This window comes from Pinus tabuliformis, chromosome 1_2, assembly GCF_031772625.1.
Source record: "Pinus tabuliformis cultivar Carrire ecotype Pingquan chromosome 1_2, CPIR1, whole genome shotgun sequence".
In the NCBI taxonomy this organism is placed as follows: domain Eukaryota; kingdom Viridiplantae; phylum Streptophyta; class Pinopsida; order Pinales; family Pinaceae; genus Pinus; species Pinus tabuliformis.
In genome coordinates this window covers 777,116,015-777,138,683 of record NC_142298.1, presented here as the reverse complement: position 1 = coordinate 777,138,683, position 22,669 = coordinate 777,116,015, and the positions used below count along the sequence as shown (strand labels likewise).

The 22,669-nt window shown below is 33.4% G+C and overlaps 1 protein-coding gene across 1 annotated transcript; it reads left to right on the top strand.

Annotated features, from left to right (window-relative positions):
* The first annotated feature begins 20,585 nt into the window (after window positions 1-20,585).
* Window positions 20,586-21,475, top strand: LOC149208163 (uncharacterized). The gene has a single exon (XM_089394015.1). It carries the CDS (start codon window positions 20,763-20,765, stop codon window positions 21,309-21,311), a length of 549 nt encoding a protein of 182 aa, XP_089250141.1. The 5' UTR covers window positions 20,586-20,762; the 3' UTR covers window positions 21,312-21,475.
* Window positions 21,476-22,669: the final 1,194 nt, after the last annotated feature.

Sequence of the window (22,669 nt, the reverse complement as noted above, 5' to 3'; positions counted from 1 at the left end):
TCTTCTAGAGATAAAAGCTTAACATTAAATTTATAAGGAAGATACCTTAGGAACCTTTGGACTACTATAGTTTCATCAAACTTTTCATTAATATATTTAATTACATTAATTATTTCATCTATACCAAGGAAAAGTTTACCAACATCTTCACGTTCATTCATCTTTAAGCTTTCAAATTTCAATCTATGAATTTGAACTTTAGCTTTCTTTATCTTTTCATCACCTTCATAGTTGTTCTGTAGTTTTTCCGTATCTCCTTTGTTGATTTGTAATGCATGACTTTAACAAATTCGGATTTATAAAGACAACTCATGAGTGCATTCATTTCTTTAGCATTATAGGAGAATTTAATTTGGTAGTATATGTCCATGGTTTTCATGTATTTTGTATGTTTGGTCACGATTATGCCTATGTTAGGGACCCAATTTCCTACTTGCTCTAAATCCTTTTCATTTGAGACAAGTATCCATTTCCATGCTCTCAAAATCCTATTGGATTATTGAGGAAGGCTAGGTCTAACAAAACCTAGTTGGGTTCTCAAATATCATTTGTGCATAGGCACTAACTCCATTGTGGTGAGCCCTTCAATGGTTCACATGCCTCTAGCCATGCCACCTAACAAATTAGAATCAAATTAACTATAGGTGGATGTAGGGAGAAGGCACTTAGGCTTGGAGTGAGAAATTAAGACCAAGGAAATATTAGAGAGAGTGAGAAGCCTATAAAATGGAATCAAAATGTTGTTGACTATCCTTGTAACTACTTCGACCAATGCTAAAATAGTGGCCAAAAAAGTATCACAAGAGAAATCAAGAGGAAATTAGCAAAGCGATGTCTGGAAGCCACAAACTTCTCAATCAAGTTAAGGAACTAGGATATAATAGGGAAGAAAGTAGTATTGAGGAGCCAAAGTCCACTAGAAAGGATCCAATGTAACCTTAGGGGGAAACGTAGTGAGAAAGGTCAAGACAAAGAAAAAACTAGAACCAAATGTTCGAGAGGCCAAGGGAAATAAAGAGAGGGAAGGGTATAGCCAAGATGAAATCCAAAGATTAGTTGCTCAAAAATAAACTAAAACATGTCAAACCTGACCTAGAACTTTGAGAGTCTCCCTAATGAAATGGAAATAGCTACTCACACAACCATCAACCAACCAACGAAGTTAGGAAAATAATAGATCAACTGGCAAAAAGGAATTGAAACATTCATAAAATTTGAACCTGAACATAATTGCGGTACGATCACTCTAGACACCTACAAACATAAGAATATAACCAACTCTTGGCATTATTTCAGGGTACCTACTTGCCCAATGGTACTTTTGTAACATTATTAGGTTTTGATAAGTTGTTATATTAGTAAAAAATAAATTCAAAATGTTAAGTTATGATATACATGGAAAAGAAATAAAAATAAAAATGTTAGGACAATTTCATATTTTTATACGCATCCATATCAATAAAATGTTAGGAGTTAGTTTCCCTAAGGAAAGAAGGCAAAAGAAAACAAAAATGTTAGGGAAGAAAAGGGAAATAAAGGCTTCAATTTCAAATAGAAAATAAATGCAAGGGTTTCTCATTTAAATGTGTGACATTAGAAAAGTGTTAAATTTTGTTATTTAATGATTAATTTCCTTAATCATGATTAAGTCCTAGTTATAAACCTTTGGCATAAAAATTTATGTTATATAGAGCTTATATATTGGCGAAAGTCGCTAACGGACAAAAGGTCTTGTCAACTTTAAATAAGAAGAGTGCATCATTCAATGACTAATCTACTCCCCACTCGAATCAATGGCGGGGGGAGACTTCACATCCCCCTCGACTATTTCTTGTTAACGCGATGCGGGGTTCTGCAAAGCGAGTTTAATGGCGTACACCCAAACCTTACGTGGCAACACCTTATTACTCCGCAACCCCCCTTAGGAAACTGCTTATGCTTTCCCTCTGCCAACGGTTCTTCCATCTTGTGCCTTAACCGTTATCCCTCAACCAATCCAAAGCCTCCACCTCAAACACCCATTGCTTACTCATCCTATTTGTTTCCACCTCACGTGCTCGCTGTCCTATTGTCATACCCGTTATATTCACTCGTTGCAGCTTCACTCCTGTGCATTAAAGAAGCTATGGTCATGAATAAAATCATTAGCCCTTCCAGACATGCTATAAATAAAAATATACCCGACTCTTTGTCTCTTTCCTCTGAATCTTTTCTATTATTTGTAGGTAAACAGTTTCTGTAGGACCTTTTCATATCCACTCAGCATGTTACGAAAATTTCTCTTCCTCCTATTTGCTAGCGTGGCCCCAAAAGGAAAAGTTAGAAAGAAGACTGCAGAGGAAAGCACTGCTACTCTAACCCAACTCGACCTTGACCATGTTCCTCTTGTAGACTCGTTGTTTAAAATTGCATAAGCCAAGGGTGAGTTCGATTTTTATGAACTACACTTATGGCTCAAACAAAATAACCCTGATAAGCAAGATCCAATTAGATTTTAGGAATATCTATTACCTTTCTTTAGTTTCCAAAAAACATATTATTTCCCTGAACTCATTAGCCGTGTGTCAAGAAAAATATGACCCCATAAAAGGAGCAGTCACGGGTCACAATGGAAACATTCTAATCACCATCTCTGTTGAAACCATAAACTAGATGCTCCTAATCCCCCAATTTGAATCTCTTAGTTATTTTTAACCAGTACCACTTATGGATCTGTACCATAAGTTAAACGTTCCACATAGAGCCTAAAATTTTGAAATCTTTTTACCTGATGATGAAAATTACCCAAAAGAAATCCACCCTACTCATCTCCGATGTTTCCTGAAGCCTCCATAGATTGCAATTCTCTGCTTTCCTACTAATTAAGATATCCAGATGACTAGCATGTTGATGAAACTATCCTTGGTTTCCTTTCCATTTTTAACAAATATTAGCAACCAACATTCATGTATAATTACAACCAATTTCTGGTTGATAATATACATGAACAACTAATGAACTTTACTGTACAGGGAGTGTTCAGTTATAACTCTGTAATTGTCCACATGTTTCTTTTTTAGCAGGGTGATCTATTGCCTATCAAACTCAGCAACCGGGATGACCAAGGAGTGAATCAACTAGTGATTCACTGGACAGAGATAATCAAGACAACTTCTACCACCTCCTCATCTTAATAATTTGTAGATACATTCATACATATAGTGGCACAACTCCTCGACAGTCATACAGAGCCAAGGATTGGGGATTAAACTAAAAGGATTTTACACTTGAGCAGAACAAAATTGGTGACTGGTATTTATACCATAACTATACTGAGATAAGAGTATATGGTTGTGAGCTTGCACCATATAAGTTACCCAAATATGTTCCTATGAGAATCTTTTCTCTGGAATATATTAGGGAGATGATCCACATGGATGACCTACAATTTGGATGATTTAAGATTAAAGCACAGTTTGTATCATTTATTTGCAACACTCAATCAGTTAGTGTTGAGGTAGATACACTTTTAAGGAAGATGAATTTCCAGCCCAACTTCACCTGGTCCTATGATCCTTTTGGGATTATTTCTGCTTTGAGAGTTAATTTCAATATGACTCCTTATAATCATACTCCAAGGCCAGAAATAGAAAAATTCATGAATGAAGAACAATGGGTTGATGGGAATCTTCAAGAGATAGATATACAGGTTGTATCTACCCCCACTGAATAGACTCCAGTTGCTCAGAGAAAGCAACAAAAATGGCTAAGAGAGGAGACTTCATCTACTAAAGACATTATGAAAGGATTCATTTTTCAACAAAATAAGCCAAAGGTTGGCCTCGTCACATTAGCAGAAGAAACTCAACCACTGGTAATTGATCATGGAGATCCAGAAGTGTCTACATTAGTACGAGTTAGTGCTTCAACCACTCCTCTCACAACCAATGTTTCAACCACTCCTCCTACAACTTCACGCTCTAGAGGGCCTCTAAAAATTATTTGGTCCATAGGAACTAGTTCTTCGAATGATCAGAATATGTTCTCAAGGTTCCTTGAGATCAAACTGAAAAATGAGACTTTAAATTCTAATGTGTATGACCAATTGTCGAAACAAACTTCAACTTCCCAGCATAGGCTTCTTTCTGCTTTTGACAAATTTGAGAAAGGTAGAATGAAAATGGCATTCTTACAAGCCTAGATTCCATTTCCTAAGTCACAATCAGATTATAAAAATACTATGTTCTCATTTGATACCAGTCAAATTCATCCAATTGACCATATGGATATGCACAGACAGACTCATGAGTGTTTGTTTGCTACTATGACAACTATAGCTATGTCTCTTTCTAAACTTAGGACTGCCCTATCGAATGTTTAGTCTCAACTTAAGTTAGAAAATATTTCTTCTTTAGCCAAAGACAATGGAATAAAATCATTGGAGGATTTTGTAATTAAAGTGGGATATCATCCCAAAGATGTAAAAGTTGCAGAGCTACTCCTCAAGAAGAAAGATGAAGACATTGTTGCATTAAAGAAATAGTTGAAGCTTCCTTCAATAGAGGATTGTCTAACAAAGGATATAGTAGAGAACAAACATCAAAAGGAGGATATGCTCAAGCTTATCATTGAGCATAATATACAGTTGAAGAAAAGGGACGAGTAGATTGAAAAGTTATTAAAAGAGAAGGAAGCAACACAACTTTCCATGGTTCCAATCACAATAGTCCCAATAGCAGTTGTACAAAGCCTAGTCCATCATCAACAACCATTGAGTCTACATTAATAGTAGCTGATCCAGCCAGATTATCACAGGAATTGGCCATAGAAAAACAAGAAAATGAGAAATTACTGCATAAATTCCAAAATCTACAGTTGCAGAAAATCAAGAATGACACTTTGTATGTGCAGGAGATGAAGAAGTCCCACAAATTGGAACTTAAGATTCAGAAATTGGAGAGTGAGTCCCTAATGGCAGATACTTTGTCCCATGCCAAGGAAAATATTTGGACAAAAATCAACTAATCCATGCTAGATGTATGGCCATTCATACAGATTATTTTTCAGCAGTAAGAACTCATCATTAGATGCAGAGCAGTGATAGAAGAACAAAAAACAACCTTGAAGACCAAGCTAGCAGAAGCCACATATATGATCAAAGTTCTAAATTCAAAAAATAGAGAAGAATTAGAAGAAATAAACATCTCTGCCAGAACAACTACCATCTTAGAAATTAATAAGATATTACCAAAGAGGAATTTGATTAACCAATTAGAAACTAAATGTCAATCCATGGATATTACTATCAAAACATTTCATTCAAAGTTTAATATCTTGAATCGGAAATGACTACCAGGATTGGTAGGCCTGAATGATAAATTGATCAAATTAGAGGACTATTGTGAGGAATTGTTGTTATTGTAGTAGACAGAACTAAATTTGCAGGAGTCAAAGGACAGATAATAGGGAAGGCCTTTCTAGAAGCCTTGGAGTTGATTTAACCATCATGCGTGAAATTAAACATTTATTCCTCACCAAGCCAAATTACCTCTTCGAGAGGTATATTGAATTAGATGAAGCATTTAGAAATATGGTGAATGCGGAAATCCCAAGTGAAAAAATATGGGATCAATTATGTGAAACAATTTAGTAATTTCTGATTCTAACACTTTGGTAGCTCATCAGTATTTTTAGGTCAGGTCATCAACAAATTCCCAAAGAATAGATCCACCTTTTCAGCAGTTTCTCGGTTCCTATTATATTGACCTATTTTGTAATTTTGTACTATTTTTGTATGCTATTCCAAACAAATTGTAGACGTTTTACAAAATTTTATAAATAACTCCTCCTTTGAGTTATTATGGGTTGAACCCTTGAACAAGATATCAAGCAGATTTGTACTAAGCTAGAGCCTATTTTTGGAATAGTAAAAGATTCTGGATTTACCTCATATGGTCTATTTCTTAGCGAGTTGTATTTCATCTTGTGTATTCATTATGTTTTCTTCATATAAATTAATTCTTTTGCAGTTATTCGATTCAAAATTTAACTGAGTTTCAGTCTCATTTTGAATCCTCTGTGAAGTTGTGATTTTAAAGAAGAGAATAATTTACATAACGGTTTGCTATTGTAAGTTCCTGTTTAAATATAAATTACATCAGAGATTTGTAATAGTTTAATTATATTTTGTTGATTAAGTAAACATTGTTTTCTTAATTTATTCTTATAATTGGTTAAGTATTCAGTTTGAATATCAAATCAATTATACTTCTCCATGCTTTACTTTTCCACCCCATTAAAATCAAATTAACTATGTGTAGTTAATGAACAACCTTTTATTTTACTTGGAAATATATCTAATTTTGAAACAACTATCTATAAAATTGTTCATTGGTCATCCGATCATTTAAAACAACAAAACATTATAGATTCTTTGGCATAACTAATTGACCTAGAGTCATCTCAAAGGACAACATCAGATTGGCACCATTGTCGGGGAGCGAGGATTGAAAGTTTTATTTTCCCTCGGGAAACAATTTTTCCCTATTCCTTTAAGGTGAATAAAGGATTAGATATAGGTCAAAAATTTTCACCTGGCGATTCCACTGTTTCAAGCTGGCTCCTTTTAAGCATAATAGATCATGCTCTGATTCTGAGATTGTTAACCCTCTTCCAGATCTGGAGAGACTTATTAGGGAAGCCTCTTTAATGAGAAGACATCAAACCCCTTCTTCTTCATCATCATTACATTTTGAAGATATTTCATCTATAGATCCTTTTTCATTTGTTCTATCTAATCCTAATTGGACTAAACTACCTCCAAGGGTTTTTGAACTCCATCCAAAAGGAGTAGATCTTCCATCACCATTTTTAATCCAATCGCTTGAATCATATCAAGTGCCATCCATTCCTATAAAATCACCTTCATTTGAGGAAGAATTGGGTTTACATTTACCTGAATTCAAACCTACAGACTTCTTCTCTCCAACTTCCTATTTTGTTCCATCAACTTCTATTAATCTTGAAGAGACATTCTCTATCTATTTAAATCCTTTGTTTGATAATAAGGAAGACTTTCCCTTAGGAGTTCAGAAGTTAGTTATTAAAACCCTTTTGAATTCTTCAAGGAGGTCTCATCCTTCTTTCTCTCCTCCACCTACTAATACCCCTACCAATTCTTCTTCTTCACCTTCATCTTCATCATCTTCCTCTTCCTCTTCATCATCCACTCAGTCAACCCAGACTCCACCTGCCATCATGGATTTTCAACCCATTGTACAAGAAAGATATGCCGCTTTAGTTCTTCCTCAAAATTTGGAAAATTTTCCTGATGGATATCTAAAGCATTTACCAAGATTCAATGGTGAAACTAGTCCTTCAGGAGAAGATCATGTAGCTTCTTTCCTAGATTTTGCTAACAATATGAACATAGAACATGAAAATGTTTATATGAGATTATTTGTGTAATCCCTAGAAGGAAATGTTAGGATCTGGTTTAGGAAACTTATACCTGACTCTATTAGAACATGGAATGAGCTCATAACCGTATTCATGAATCAATGGGGGGGTAAATAAAGATACCTTCTACTTTCTCACTGAATTTGAAGAATTGAAGAGAAACCCTGGTGAACCAGTGGCCGAATTTATCAAAAGATTTAATAAACTTTATCACAAAATGTTTGTTGATTGTAATTCACCGATACAAGCTACAAAAGTTACATTTTCCAAAGCATTTGACGATGACTTTGCAGTCATGTTAAGAGAAAGAGTGTCCAATACATTAGAAGATATGTAGACAAATGCCATAGAGGTTGAAGCTAATAGGTCTGCTTCTAGCAAACTAAAAGCTAAAACAAAAAAAGAAGAAAGAAAGTTAAAAGATACGTTTGATGACTCATCTTCTTTCAAATCTAAACTTGAAGATTAGAAAATTGATGAAATTACATCTTTACTTAGAAACCTTTCCAATAAGATTTCTAAAATTGAAGCACAACCTAGAACCACTCAACAAACTGCTCTTAGGGCACAAGCTCAAGCCCAATTTCGAAGAGCTCCTCAGATGCAGATCCTTCAGAGACTAGGTTCTGATCAAAACATCGAGCCACCATTTTTGATTGATGATAAACAACCTCAAGATGTAGGTCCTTTAACTACTTAAGATATCAATAATATTGATTCTTCAGCAGCACAAATGGAAATAGTTCCCTCATATTCCTCTTAGTCTTTTGAACAAGAACAAGGATATGCTTAACTTTCAAAATATCAATAATTTTATGAATTTTTAATTGTAGAGTTAAATAAGAGATATGATCTAAGACCTAGATCAGGTCCAAGTAGACCTCCAAAATCTACCACTATAATTGAACCTGCAATAAAATCTATCCAAACACAAACTCCAACACCTCAAACTACAGAGTCATCTACTGAAACCTTTTCATCTGATAAGACCATTTTGACAACTTTTAATATTGAAAAGGAATAAGAAAGATTCAAGATTTCTATCCCTTTAGTTGAACTTTCCAAAAACCCTAGTTATAAAATCAAGTGTCTAAGTGGATACAATCCTCTAGTGTAGATGCTGAGGGAGATATTATTAGTTTGCAAGATGAAAAACCCTCAATAGTTTTTGTCCCTAGCTTTGATATGATTGATGAGATTGTTCCACCATTTTATGTAACTTTAAAGGTCCATGACTTTGTTTTGTATAACTACATGTTAGACTCTGGAGCTTCTCATAACCTTATGCTAAAGGTAATTATGAACTAGCTTTAGTTAGAAGTTACTCATTCCTATCATGACCTCTACACCTTTGATTCTAAGAAAGTACCATGCCTAGGACTGATCAAAGAGCTAGTTGTGACCCTAGCCCAAATACTTGTCAAGAGTATAGTCTTAGACATAATCGTCACTAATATTCCTGCCAAGTTTGGCATGCTCCTGTCTAGAACATGTTGTGGTAAACTTGGAGGACCACTTCAAATGGACATGTCTTTTGCTACTATTCCATTCTATGGAGGTGAACATCTAAGGTTATATAGGGAATTCAGATTCCTCCATACTGTTTGCAAGTCTGATCAAGCAAAAAATCACCTCATCTATGCAATAAATCAGGATTTTGGTTTCTTTTAGTTATCATTGAAAAATTCATCAAATACTCAACTTGCCATCGAAAATACAGTTTCAAAACCTAAAATTTCAAAATCAGACAACTGGAAACTTTATTTTGATGGCTCTTGCTCAAAGGAAGGAGCAGGAGCAGGCATTGTTTTAATCTCACCAAATAAATAACATATTACTCAATCATGTAAACTTGAATTTGATGTCACCAATAATGTGGCTAAGTGAATCTTTTATTCTTGGTCTTGAACTAGCTAAGAGTTTAAAGGTTCAAAACTTCAGTGTATTTTCTGATTCTGAGCTAATAGTTATGCAGGTTAGAAACCTATGTCAAACAAAGCACCCAAGACGTAGGTCCTATAGAAATGAGGTTTGGGATACAATTGAAAATTTCTTCCAAGGATTTAACATAACTGCTATACCTATAGATGAGAATATGCATGTTGATTCACTTGTTGTTTCAGCTAGCTCTTTCAAAATCCCTGAGCTAGTATTGTTTGAATATCATATTCAAGTCAAGTATAGACCATCAATTCCTGATAACCTTAAACACTAGAAATTTTTTGAGTATGATGAGCAATTAAAATATTTTCTTCAAATCATTGATGAATTCTCAAATATGAAAATTGAAGAAGATAAAAAAGATGTCCAAGAATCAAATCAACAGACCCCAAAAACGTCATTCAGTTCTAAAATTCTTGATCATGATATCATTCAGTTATCTAATAATTTTATTGCCAAAGAATTAGTTCCATTGGAAAATACATTTGATAATAATGATGTCTCTAAAAAACCCCTTGTCTAATTCACTTGAAGAAGAAATGAAACAGTGAAATATTGGGACTTTAGATGAAGTGAAAAATGTGAAATTTTCATTATCTTTGCTTTTGGATGTTAAAAATAAATACTTGAATCTTCTTAAAAATTACAAAGATGTTTTTCCCTGGTCTTATAATGAATTAAAAACTTATTATACGTCTTTAATTGAGCATAAGATTCGTTTGAAACCAGAAGCAAAACCCTTCCAACAAAAATTGACAAGAATCAATCCAATACTTCTTCCAACCATTGAGAAAGAACTTAAAAAACTTCTTGATGCTCATATCATAGTCCCTCTGAGGTATTCTGACTAGGTAGCTAACCCAGTTCCTGTCAGAAATAAAAATGGTGAAATTAGGCTATGTGTAGACTTCCGAAATCTGAACAAATCATCTTTAAAGGATAACTACCCATTGCCCAAAATAGGATTTCTATGCTAGATAGATTTTCTGGTTACAACCAGATTATGGTAAGTCCAGCCGACCAAGACAAAACTTCTTTTACTACTCCTTGGGGTACATTCATGTATGTCAGGATGCCATTTGGACTGACAAACACTGGATCCACTTTCCAAAGAGCCATGGATCTAGCATTTGTAGGTAAGACATTTGAATTTACTGTCATTTATCTAGATGATTTAACTGTTTTCTCTGATTCTGATGAAAATCATTTAAAATGCTTGAGAAAGGTTTTTGACAGGTCTAGAAAATTTGGCATATCCATCAATCCAAAAAAATGTTTATTTGCTGCAAAGGAAGGGAAATTATTAGGGCATATTATTTCCAAGGAGGGATTTATCATTGATCCAAAGGGAGTTTCATCTATTCAAACTCTATCTCTTCCTAGAAACAAGAAAGAGATACAAACCTTCCTTCGAAAAATTAATTTTCTCAGAAGGTTTATCCCTAATTATGCAGAGATAGTAAAAGATATAATTGATATGTTAAATAAGAACAATGAAGTGAAATGGATTGTTTCTACCATATATGCTTTTCATCAGATCAAAAGGGCTACATTTGAGGCCTCTACATTAGCCAGTCCTTATTACTCTTCTTTTAGCATATTATATTTTGCATCATAGATAACCTTAGCAGTTGTACTTTTACAGAAGAATATAAATGGTGATGACTAGCCCATAGCCTTCTTTAGTAAAGTCATGAGGGATGTCAATCTTAGATATGACATTATTGAAAATAAATATTATGTTTGTCAGAGTTTTTCGGCGAAAATCACATGGGAAGTGCTTGAGATTGAAAAGAGGCCATGCAATCTCAATAGGGAGGATGGCTGGAAAATCAGTAGGTGTTGGGTCCCAGCACTCTCTTCCTAGTCATTTTTCCACCCCCTCTTTAGGTTATTTTTATCTATTTATTTATTTATTATTTATTTATTTATTTATTTATGATTATTATTATTATTTATTTCTTTATTTATTTATTTTTTGTTTTATTTTTATTTATTTATTTATTTGTTTATTATTATTATTTTTTATTTTTTTAATTTTTTTTTTTAGTGTTAATTTTCTCATTTCCTATATTTATTCTAACAACTTATTACTTCTGATATTATAAGGTTCATTGTGACTGTTTTCAATTTGAACACTAATTAGCTTATAACTTTAATAATACTTCTAAATGAACACCCATTTCAATTCTTTTTATATTTTATGTTACTTCATATTTTTATATTTTATTCTTATATTATAAACTAACTTCCTTTAAATTCTAATCAACTTATAATTTTTAAATAATTTTCTAACTAACCTAACATCCTTTTGATATTACTTTATTTTATACAGGTCCCTTATGTAACTAATTTTCCATTTAATTATTAATTAACTTATAAATTTTAATAATACTTTTAAATAAAATTATTTTATATATTACTTTATATGTTTGTATTTATTTAATTTATTCATATATTATAAGGTCTTTTATTTACTTGTAATTTTTATAATATTTTTTGAACTGAATACCCATTAAATAATATATTTTTAAGATATTGGTCCTAGGTATTACTAATTATATTATTAAATAATTTTGACCCCGGTCCTAGAGTCAAACTAGCCGTTGGTCATGTTAGCCATTGGAGGCTCTACTCAGACTATTTAACATGCTAAGCTGGATCTATTTCTTCAACTTGTCCTGACAATGAACCACACTAGTTGTTTCGAAACATGTCGACAAATGGTATTCCATGTGATTTTCGCTGAAAAACTCTCACAAACTTGATGTGGATCACAGAAGCCTGAACTCTTTAAATAAATATTATGCTTTAATACAAGCCCTTAAAGCCTTTATAACATATGTCTTCTATTCACACATTACAATGTATGTCCCTAATCATGTTGTCAAAATTGTTTTGACCCAACCTGATACTGATGGAAGAAGGGGAAGATGGATTGCAAAAATTCTTGAATTTGATCTTGATATCAAGACCACAAAGTTGGTGAAGGGTCAAGGTTTGGCCAAATTGCTGGATGAATCCAATTGCAAAGTATTGGGGATAAATTTCATTTCTGAACTATCATTTGACAAGAATCCACAAGAACCTTCTCAATATATAGAAGAGAATCCACAAGAACTTCCTTCTTTAGAACAAACCATCCTCATTCATACAGATCAAAAATATCTACTCTCTGATTGGTATTCTGATATTGTGCAGTTTCTTAGAGATTTTCAATGTCCAACTAAACTTGACTTGAAGCAGTGTAAATCCTTGAAGCTTAAAGCAATGAAATATTGTATTATCAATGGTAATCTATACTAGAAGGATCCTCTCAATATCCTTCTTCTTTGTTTGAATGAAAATGAAATAGAGGGAATTATAGATCAGTTCCATGCAGGGATTTTTGGTGGACACTATGCCTGGAAAGCAATAGCTTACAAAATTTTAAAGGTAGGTTTCTATTGGCCCACACTGTTTAAAGAAGTTTGAGCAAGAGTTAGAAGTTGCACACAATGTCAAATATTTGTAGGGAAACAAAAGCTATCAGCACTCCCTCTTGTTCTAGTATTGGTTCAGGCACCTTTTCTACAATGGGGGTTGGATTTCATAGGAGAGATTCATCCACAATCAAGTAATCGACATAGATTCATCCAAATGGGTAGAGGAAATACCTGTTAAAAATGTAACTAATATTGTTTTAATTAAATTCCTTGAGGAAAATATTTTATTAAGATTTGGATGTCCTCAACAAATTGTTACAGACAATGCAATAGCTTTTAGTACTGTTAAACTGATTGAGTTCTATCAAAAGTATTCAATTCTATTATATCATTCTACACCATACTATTCATAGGGTAATGGGCTAGCAGAGTCCTCCAACAAGAGATTAGGTAAGGTCATTAAGAAAACTTTTGAAGACCAGAAAAAAAAGTTGGGACAGTCACCTAATCCATGCAATTTGGGAAAACAATGTTTCTCCTAAGACGTCCACAGGCAAGTCTCCTTTCCAATTAGTCTATGGTAAGGAATTAGTTTTCCCACTCATTTAGGTTTACCTGTTATGAGATTCCTTCAGGAATATTATGAAGAAAAAGATGATTTCTCAAGAAGGATTAATCAAATCATTGAGTTGAATGAGGACATGGATGAAATTTAGTACAAGCTAAGAAAATATCAAAACAAGATGAATGAGTTGTTTGATGGAAAGGACAAAGAAAGGAATTTCAAGAAAGGTGACCAGTTCTTAGATGGGATACAAGGAGGGAGGATAAAGGCAACCATGCAAAATTTCACAACCTTTGGTTTGGTCCATTTATCATTGCAGAAGTCAAAGGGAATAATACATTCATCCTACAGAATTTGGAAGGAGAGTATTCCTCGTTGCCAGTCAATGCGAAATACTTGAAACCTTATATCCAGCATTAGATTTTCTTCCATCCATTCATCATCTATAAATATCCAAAGAGTTCATTTTATTTTGAAAAAATTGCAAGTGTGTAGTTTTTTCAACAAAGACTCCATAGCCTGAGGAGAAGGCACTTAGATCTACTTTTTCTCTACATCCCACAGGGGGAAGCAGTCCCCAACTGGAGTCGATGTTGTAAAATTATTTGGTTTTGATAATTTATTATATTAGTCAAAAATAAATCCAAAATGTTAAGTTAGGATATGGATGGAAAAGAAAGAAGAATAAAAATGTTAGGACAATTTCATATTTTTATAAGCATCCATATCAATAAAATATTAGGAGTTAATTTCCCTAAAGAAAGAAGTCAAAAGAAAATAAAAATGTTAGGGAAGCTAAAAGAAATAAAGGCTTCAATTTCAAATAGAAAATAAATGCAAGGGTTGCTCATTTAAATCTGCCACATTAGAAAAAAGTTAAATTTTGTTAATCAAGGATTAATTTCCTTAATCGGAATTAATCCTTGGTTATAAACCTTTGACATTAAAATTTATGTTATATAGTGCATATATATTGTTTGAGCCAAGGTCGCTAATGGACAAAAGGTCTTCTCAGCTTTATATAAAAAGAGCGCACCATTCAATGATCGATCTACTCCTCACCTGGATCAATGACGAGGAGAGACTTCACACCCCCCTCAACTATTTCCTGTTAACGCGATAGGGGGGTCTGCAAAGTGGGTTTAATGGCAGACACCCCAACCTTACGTGGCACCACCTTATTACTCCGCACCACCCTCGCTCAAAACTGTAAACCACTCACTAACCCCCCGCAAACCACTCGTCGTTTCCCTCTGCCAACAATTCTTCCATCACATGTCTTAACTGTTATCCCTTAACCAATCCCAAGCTGCCACCTCACATACCCATTGCCTATTCATCCTATTTGTTGCCACCTCACGTGCTGGATGCCCTGTTGTCATGCCTGTTATACTCACCCCTTGTAGCTTTGCTCCTGCGAATTAAAGCAACTACGGTCATGAATAAAACTATTAGACCTTCCTGGCATGTTATAAATAAAACTATACTCTCCTCTTTGTCACTTTCCTCTGACTCTTTTCTATTATTTGCAGGTAAACAATTTCTGCAGGACCTTTTCCTATTCTCTCAGTCTGTTACCAAAATCACTCTTCCTCCTATCTTCCAGCATGGTCCCAAAAGGGAAACCTAAAAAGCAGAGTGCAGAGGAAAGCAATGCTACCCCAACCCAGCTCGACCTTGACCATGTTCCTCTTGTAGACTAAATTTTTAAAATTGCAGAAGCCAAGTGTGAGTTCGATTCCTATGAACTACACTTATGACAAAATTACCTTGACAGACAAGACCCAATCAGATTTTGGGAATCGCTATTACCTTTCTTTAGTTTCCCAAAAACACATGAGTTATCTAACCTCATTACCTAGTGTCAAGCCAGATATGTCCCTGTAAAAATAGAAGTCATGGCTCAGAATGGAGACATTCTGATCACCATCTCTGTTGAAACCATAAACTAGATGCTCCTAATTCCCCAATTTGACTCTCTCAGTCATTTTTCACCATCAACACTTATGGATCTGTAACATAAGTTAACCTTTCCACAGAGAGCCAAAATTTTTGAAATCTGTCTACGTAACGATGCAGAATTACCCAAAAGAAATCCACCCTACTCATCTTTCATGTTTATTGAAGCCTCCAGACATTGCATTCCTTTACATTCCTACTTATTAGTATATCCAGATGCCCAGTCTATTGATGAGGCTATCCTTGGTTTCCTTTCCATTTTTAATAAAGATCAGCAATGAACATTCATGTATAATTACAGCCAATTTTTGGCTGATAATATACATGAATATTTCATGAACTTTACTGTACAGGGAGTGTTCCATTACAGCTCTGTAATTGTGCACATGTTTTTTTCAGCAGGGTGACTTTTTCCTATCAAACTCAACAAGTAGGATGACCAAGGAGTGAATCAATCAATGATTCACTGGACAGAGATAATTAGGACAACTTCTACCACCTCCTCATTTTCAGAATTTGTAGATACATTCATACATCCAGTGCCACAACTCCTCAATAGTGAGACAGAGCCAAGGGTTCGAGATGAAATTGAAAGGATTTTACACTTAAGTGAGCAGACCAAAATTGATGACTCGTATTTATACCAGAACTATACTGAGATAAGAGTATATGGTTGTGATATTGCACCATATAAGCTGCCCAAATATGTTCCTATGAGAATATTTTCTTTGGAATATATTAGGAAGATGATCCACATGGATGACCTATACTTTGTGTCAGGCAAAAGGAAGTCTCAATTCAAGATTAAAGCACAAATTGGATTATTTATTTGCAACACTAGATTAGCTGGTGTTGAGGCAGATACATTGTTAAGGAAGATGAATTTCCAGCCTAGCTTCACCTGGTCCTATGATCCTTTTCGCATTATTTCTTCTTTGATAATTAATTTCAATATGAATCCTTATAATCATACTTGAAGGCCAAAAATAGAAAAATTCATGAATCGAGAACAATGGGTTGATGGGACTCTTCAAGAGGCAGATGAACAGGTTGTATCTACTCCCACTGAACAAACTCCAGTTTCTTAGAGAAAGCAACACAAAAGGCTAAGAGACGAGACTTCATCTATTGAAGATATTACGAAAGGATTCATTTTTCAACAAAAGAAGCCAAACGTTGGTTTGGTCACATCGGGAGAAGAAACTCAACTGGTGATAATTGATCTTGGATATCTAGAAGTTTCTATATCAGCAGGAGTTAGTGCTTCAACTACTCCTCCCACAACCAGTGTTTCAACCACTTCTCCTACAACTTCACCTTCTAGAGAGCCTCTAGAAATTATTCAGTCCACAGGAACTAGTTCTTCAGATAGTCAGAATATATTTTCAAGGTTGCTTCAGATCAAACAGAAAAATGAGACTTTAAAGTCCAATGTGTACAGCCAATTCTGGAAACAAAATTCAACTTCCCAGCATAGGTTTCTTTCTGCATTTGACAATGTGAAAGGCTGAATGCAAATGGCATTCGTAAAAGCCCAGATTCCATTTCCTAAATCACCATTAGATTATAAAAAGGTTGTTTTTTCATTTGATTCTAGTCAAATTCATCCAATTGACCTGATGGATATGCACAGAAAAACTGGTGAGATGTTGTTTTCTACTATGACAACTACAACGGTGTCTCTTTCTAAACTTAGGACTGCCCTATCTAATTTTCAGTCTCAACTTAAGTTAGAGAATATTTCTTCTTTAGCCAAAGACAACTGTAAAATCATTAGAGGATTTTGTAATTAAAGTGGGATATGGTCCCAAAGATGTAAAAGTTGTAGAGCTACTCCTAAAAAATAAAGATGCACACAATGTTGCATTAAAGAAATAGTTCAAGCTTCCTTCAATAGAGGATCCTCTAACAAAGGATATAGCAGAGAACGAACAACAAAAGGAGGATATGCTCAAGCTTATCATTAAGAAGAATATACATTTGAATAAAATGGAAGAGTAGATTGAAGAGTTATTAAAAGAGAAGGAAGCAACCCAACTTTCCATGGTTCTAATCATAGCAGTCCCAATAGCAATTGTAGGTACAGAGCCTAGTTCATCATCAACAACCATCGAGTCTACATCAACAATAGTTGATCCAACCATATTATCACAGGAACTAGCTGTACAAAAACAAGAAAACGATAAATTACTATAGAAATTCCAAAATCTAGAGTTGGAGAAAATCAAGAATGACACTTTGTATGTGCAGGAGATTTAGAACTCCCACAAATCGGAACTTAAGATTCAGAAATTGGAGAGTGAGTCCCTAATGGCAGATACTTTGGCTTGTGCCAAGGAAAATATGTGGAAAAAAATCAACCAATCCATGACAGATGTATGGCCATCCATACAGGTTCTTTTTGAGTAGCAAGAGCTCATCACTAGATGCAGAGCAGTGATAGCAGAACATAAAGCAGCCATGAATACCAAGCCAATAGAAGCCACATATATGATCAAAGTTCTAAATCAAAAAACAGAGAAGAATTAGAAGATATAAGCATATTTGACTGAACAACTACCATCTTAGAAATTAAGAAGATATTACAAAAGAGGAATTTGATCAACCAATTAGAAACTAAATCTCAATCTCTGGATATTATTGTGAAAATATTTCATTCAAAGTTTAATACCTTGAATCAGAATGGATTACTAGGATTGGTAGGCCTGAATGATAAATTGATCAAATTAGAGGATTATTGCAAGGATTTGTATGTTATTGTAGTGGATGGAACTAAATTTGCAGGAGTCAAAGGACAAATAATAGGGAAGGCCTTTCTAGAAGCCTTGGAGTTTGATTTAACCATCGTGCATGAAATTAAACATCTATTCCTCACCAAGCCAAATTACCTGTTCGAGAGGTATATTGAAGTGGATGAAGAATTTAGAAATATGGTGAATGTGGAAATCCCAAGTGAAAAAAGATGGGATCAATTGTGTGAAACAATTTAGTAATTTTTTATTCTAACAGCAAGGTGGATGAAGAATTTAGAAATATGGTGAATGTGGAAATCCCAAGTGAAAAAAGATGGGATCAATTGTGTGAAACAATTTAGTAATTTTTTATTCTAACAGCATGGCAGCTAATCAGTATTTTTAGGCCAGATCATCAACAGATTCTCAAAGGATAGAACCACCTTTTCAACAGTTTCTCGGTTCTTATTATATTGATCTATTTTGTAATTTTGTACTATTTTGGTATGCTATTCCAAACAGATTGTAAATCTTTTGCAAAATTTTGTATAAATAACTCCTCCTTTGAGTTATTATGGGTTGAACCCTTGAACAAGCTATCAAGCAGATTTGTACTTAGCTCGAGCATTTCTTTTGGAATAATAAAAGATTCTGGATTTACCTCATATGGTCTGTTTCTCAGTGAGTTGTATTTCATTTTGTGTATTCATTATGTTTTCTTCATATAAATTAATTATTTTGCAGTTATCCGATTCAAAATTTAACTGAGTTTCAATCTCATTTTGAATCCTCTGTGAAGTTGTGATTTTAAATAAGAGAATAATTTACGGAATTGTTTGTTATTGTAAGTTCCTCTTTAAATATAAGTTACATTAGATCACTCTAACAGTTTAATTATATTTTGTTCATTAAGTAAACACTCTTTTCTTAATTTCTTCTTATAACTGGTTAAGTATTCAGTTTGAATATCAAATCAATTATACTTCACCATGCTCTACTTTTCCACCCTATTAAAATCAAATTAACTATGTGTACTTAAATAACAACCTTCTATTTTACTTGGAAATCTATGTAAGTTTAAAACACTTGTTTATAAAATTGTTCACTGGTCATCCAATCATTTAAAACATAACTAATTGACCTAGAGTTATCTCAAATGACAACAAGTACTACAAACTTCCCTCTATACTGATCTTTGTAAATTGCTCAACTGACAACACGTACTACAAACTTCCCTTTGTACTGATCTTTGTAAATTACCCCTTGCTACAACATTGACTGTCTTATTTCATTCTTTTAACTTTAACAATGTTTAATGAATCTCACATTAACCAATTTAATGACGAAGTGAGAAAATCCCTCCTTATTAACTCTCCATACTCATTATTACAACTACCCTTAATAACCTTTTAAAGAATTATAAACTAAAAATTGAAATGTCACATATATATTAATTTATTTTATTAAAAAATTATAATTTTATTAATTTATAATTTTATTTTTCGTGATTTAAATCAATTCAAAATTTAACAAAATATTTGAGAATGTTATTAACGTAATATTATTAAATACTAAAATTAACCCCCAAAAAAATATAATATCTTTAAATCATAAATATAATCTTCTTTTCCAGATAGATATACCCCCAGTAATACACATATCTTATTTTTCATGATTTAAATCAATTCCACATTTAACAAAATGTTTGAGAACATTATTAACGTAGTGTTATCAAATACTAAAATTAACCCCCAAAAAATATAATACCCTTGAATCATAAATATAATCTTCTTTTCTAGAATATACCCCAATAATACACACATCCCAAGAAAAGATACATATGAATTTTTGCAAAAACGTACCTAACAGCTTACCAAGAACGTATATTCAAATATTCCATCCTATATGTATAAGAATATTTTCGAATATTCCAAATGAAATTCTGTGTCTCAGAGTGTGACAATCTAACAACTCTTCAGTCGGTCCATCATTTCTAGAATGAAGCACTATTTGGCGATAGATCATCTCTTGTCGTTTTTCCATTCATAGTTGACCATTTGTATACTGATAATACATTCACGGAATGAGAACAATGCATTTAGTCTATATTCAATATACGAATCCCGAACTCTCATTCCATGAATCATATCGCGCAAACGTAAATTTAATTGACAAAAAACGTACGTCAATAGGTCAATAACCTTTAAATTTTTTGTCCGTCTAAATTAAATTGAAAATTTAGGTTTTGTCCATCCAGAGAATCAATGATTTTATACGGTTGTTAAGTCGCCTCGTGAACCAATGTAGCACCCATGTGAGAATTCTCAGCCTAACGACAAACCTTTTCTTACACGTGTTTCCGCGTCTTTTTCAACGCGCTGTCATCTACAGTTCAACTAAACCGGCTGGGATCCTCAGCTTCGTGTAAACTTCCTGCATTGAAAATTATGAAAGTTATGGGCAGATATTTTAAGTATATATTAGGGCAATCATAAAGGTATCACCGCACATTCTAGGTATATAAATAGAAGTCCTGCATACATGGTTTTATTGATTGTTGTGCTTCATTTGCACCGAGTAATTTAGTTTCTCTCATTTTCTCTACTATACCACCTGGTTTATAGAGCGAGATTGCCAGCCTTCATTGGACTGAGTAATTTATTTTCTAGCTTGATTTTTTGCTATTTGGCCTGGTTTGCTTTAATGGCTGTTATTTCATGTGGAATTCTGGAGTGCGGGCCCTTCTCTGAGAAAACGGCTCTCTGCCGCGGTGAGAATTTTCTTTCCGCCAAAGTTGGAGGTGGCTCTTCTGTCAGGATTTCCGTATGGGAATGCAGCTCCTCCAAGAAGAGCAATAATGGATCAGTTTGTTCAGACAATGAGGATGTGGGGGCAAAGAGAAGAGGAAGAGGAGATGATGTTATTTCGCTTTCACATATTGACGAGAGATGTGACATGAAATGGTGGCTACCTCTCTTTGGCTGGTCCCAGCCTGATCAGGAGCTATGGGCAAACGACGACACAAACGGATCGGAAACAAAAGGCAAAGCCATTGATAAGGGTTCAAATGATGATAAAAAAGGAATGGAGGAAGTTCAACCTAAGCGTTCCAAGTCTCTAGGGGGACGCTTGACTCCAGAGAAGGCAAAACTATTGAGGAAAAACCTTCGAGATACTTCTACGTTTCATGACGCTATGTATCATTCTGCCATCGCTTCCCGTCTTGCCTCACCAGATAACGAAGGTCACTAGTGAAAAATGTGAGAAATCAGGCTTTCAGGAGTGTTAATATTTAATATGTAAGATTTATTCTTGTAGTTAATATAATTTATAGTCATTCTTGTTTTAATCGGAATAAGCCAATAATATGGTGTGCGGATGCAATTATATATATGAAGATGTGGGTGGAGAATTTCTTACTTTATTTGGATATAAGATTCATACTGCTATAAGAACTTTAAAAAGAGAAAAGATAATTAGGCTTTGCATTATTTCTAGGACAACGATGGGGGGTGTTTAATTTACAATTTCGTACCGAATATTAGATATGAGCGAATAGTTGGGGTGTTTTGATTTACAATTTCATACAAAATATGATATATGAATATGTAGTTTTATGGTTTTTTTTTTTCAAATAATTGAATGTATTTCTTTATTTTTTGTTTATTTCATGGTAATATTATAGAAATAGGATAACATTAAAGAATTAATTTATTAATTTTTTCATGTAAATAGATAGCTCACAAAGTGTGTTATAATTTTATTTTATTTTGTAAATGTTTCATTTTAATATTATATAAATAGGTTAACATCAAAGAATTAATTTATTAATTCTTTCATCTCAATAGATAATTCATAAAGTTTGTTATATTTTTTTTGGAAATAGAGTTTTATAGTATTATTTTATATTTTTATTTTTATATTTATAAATACCACAAATTATATACAATAATTGTTTTATATAAAGATAATACTTTTATATATGTTAAATTTTTATTTTCTTTATTCTTATCTATCTTTTCAAAAAGATTAAATATTATATGAAATTTGACAGAAACAAAAATATTTATAATAATAAAACATGGTTAATCTTTTTTATGGCTTAAACTTTTTATTAAAAAATAACAATTTTTTTAAAAGAAAAATCCACAAAATGAATGTACTACCTACATCCAATTGACCCTAACACTTTTAACATAGGAAAACTAAAAACATGTGTTATTGTTTACCATATATTGTATCTACAATTTTTTACAGTATCATCACTCAATTAACTCATGCAATTTATTGTTAGTATTAAATAGTTAAATTACTCATATAAATATCAAACATTAATATAAGGAATATATTAATGGAAGTAAATGTATTTGCTATCATTTAAGGATTTGACTAAAGAATTTTAAGTTGGGTTGAGTTATGTTGATGTAGATCTGGAATTGTTACCATCATTGCATCAAGCTTTGTTGAATGTAATTGACTCACCAATTAATCTCTCAATCTACTCCTTTAGTACACTTCTTCCCTACAGACCCCCGAGTTGTAATGGGGCTATAAGAATGATGGATAAGTAGCAACCCCCAGTTTTAATTTCGCTATAACAATGATGGATA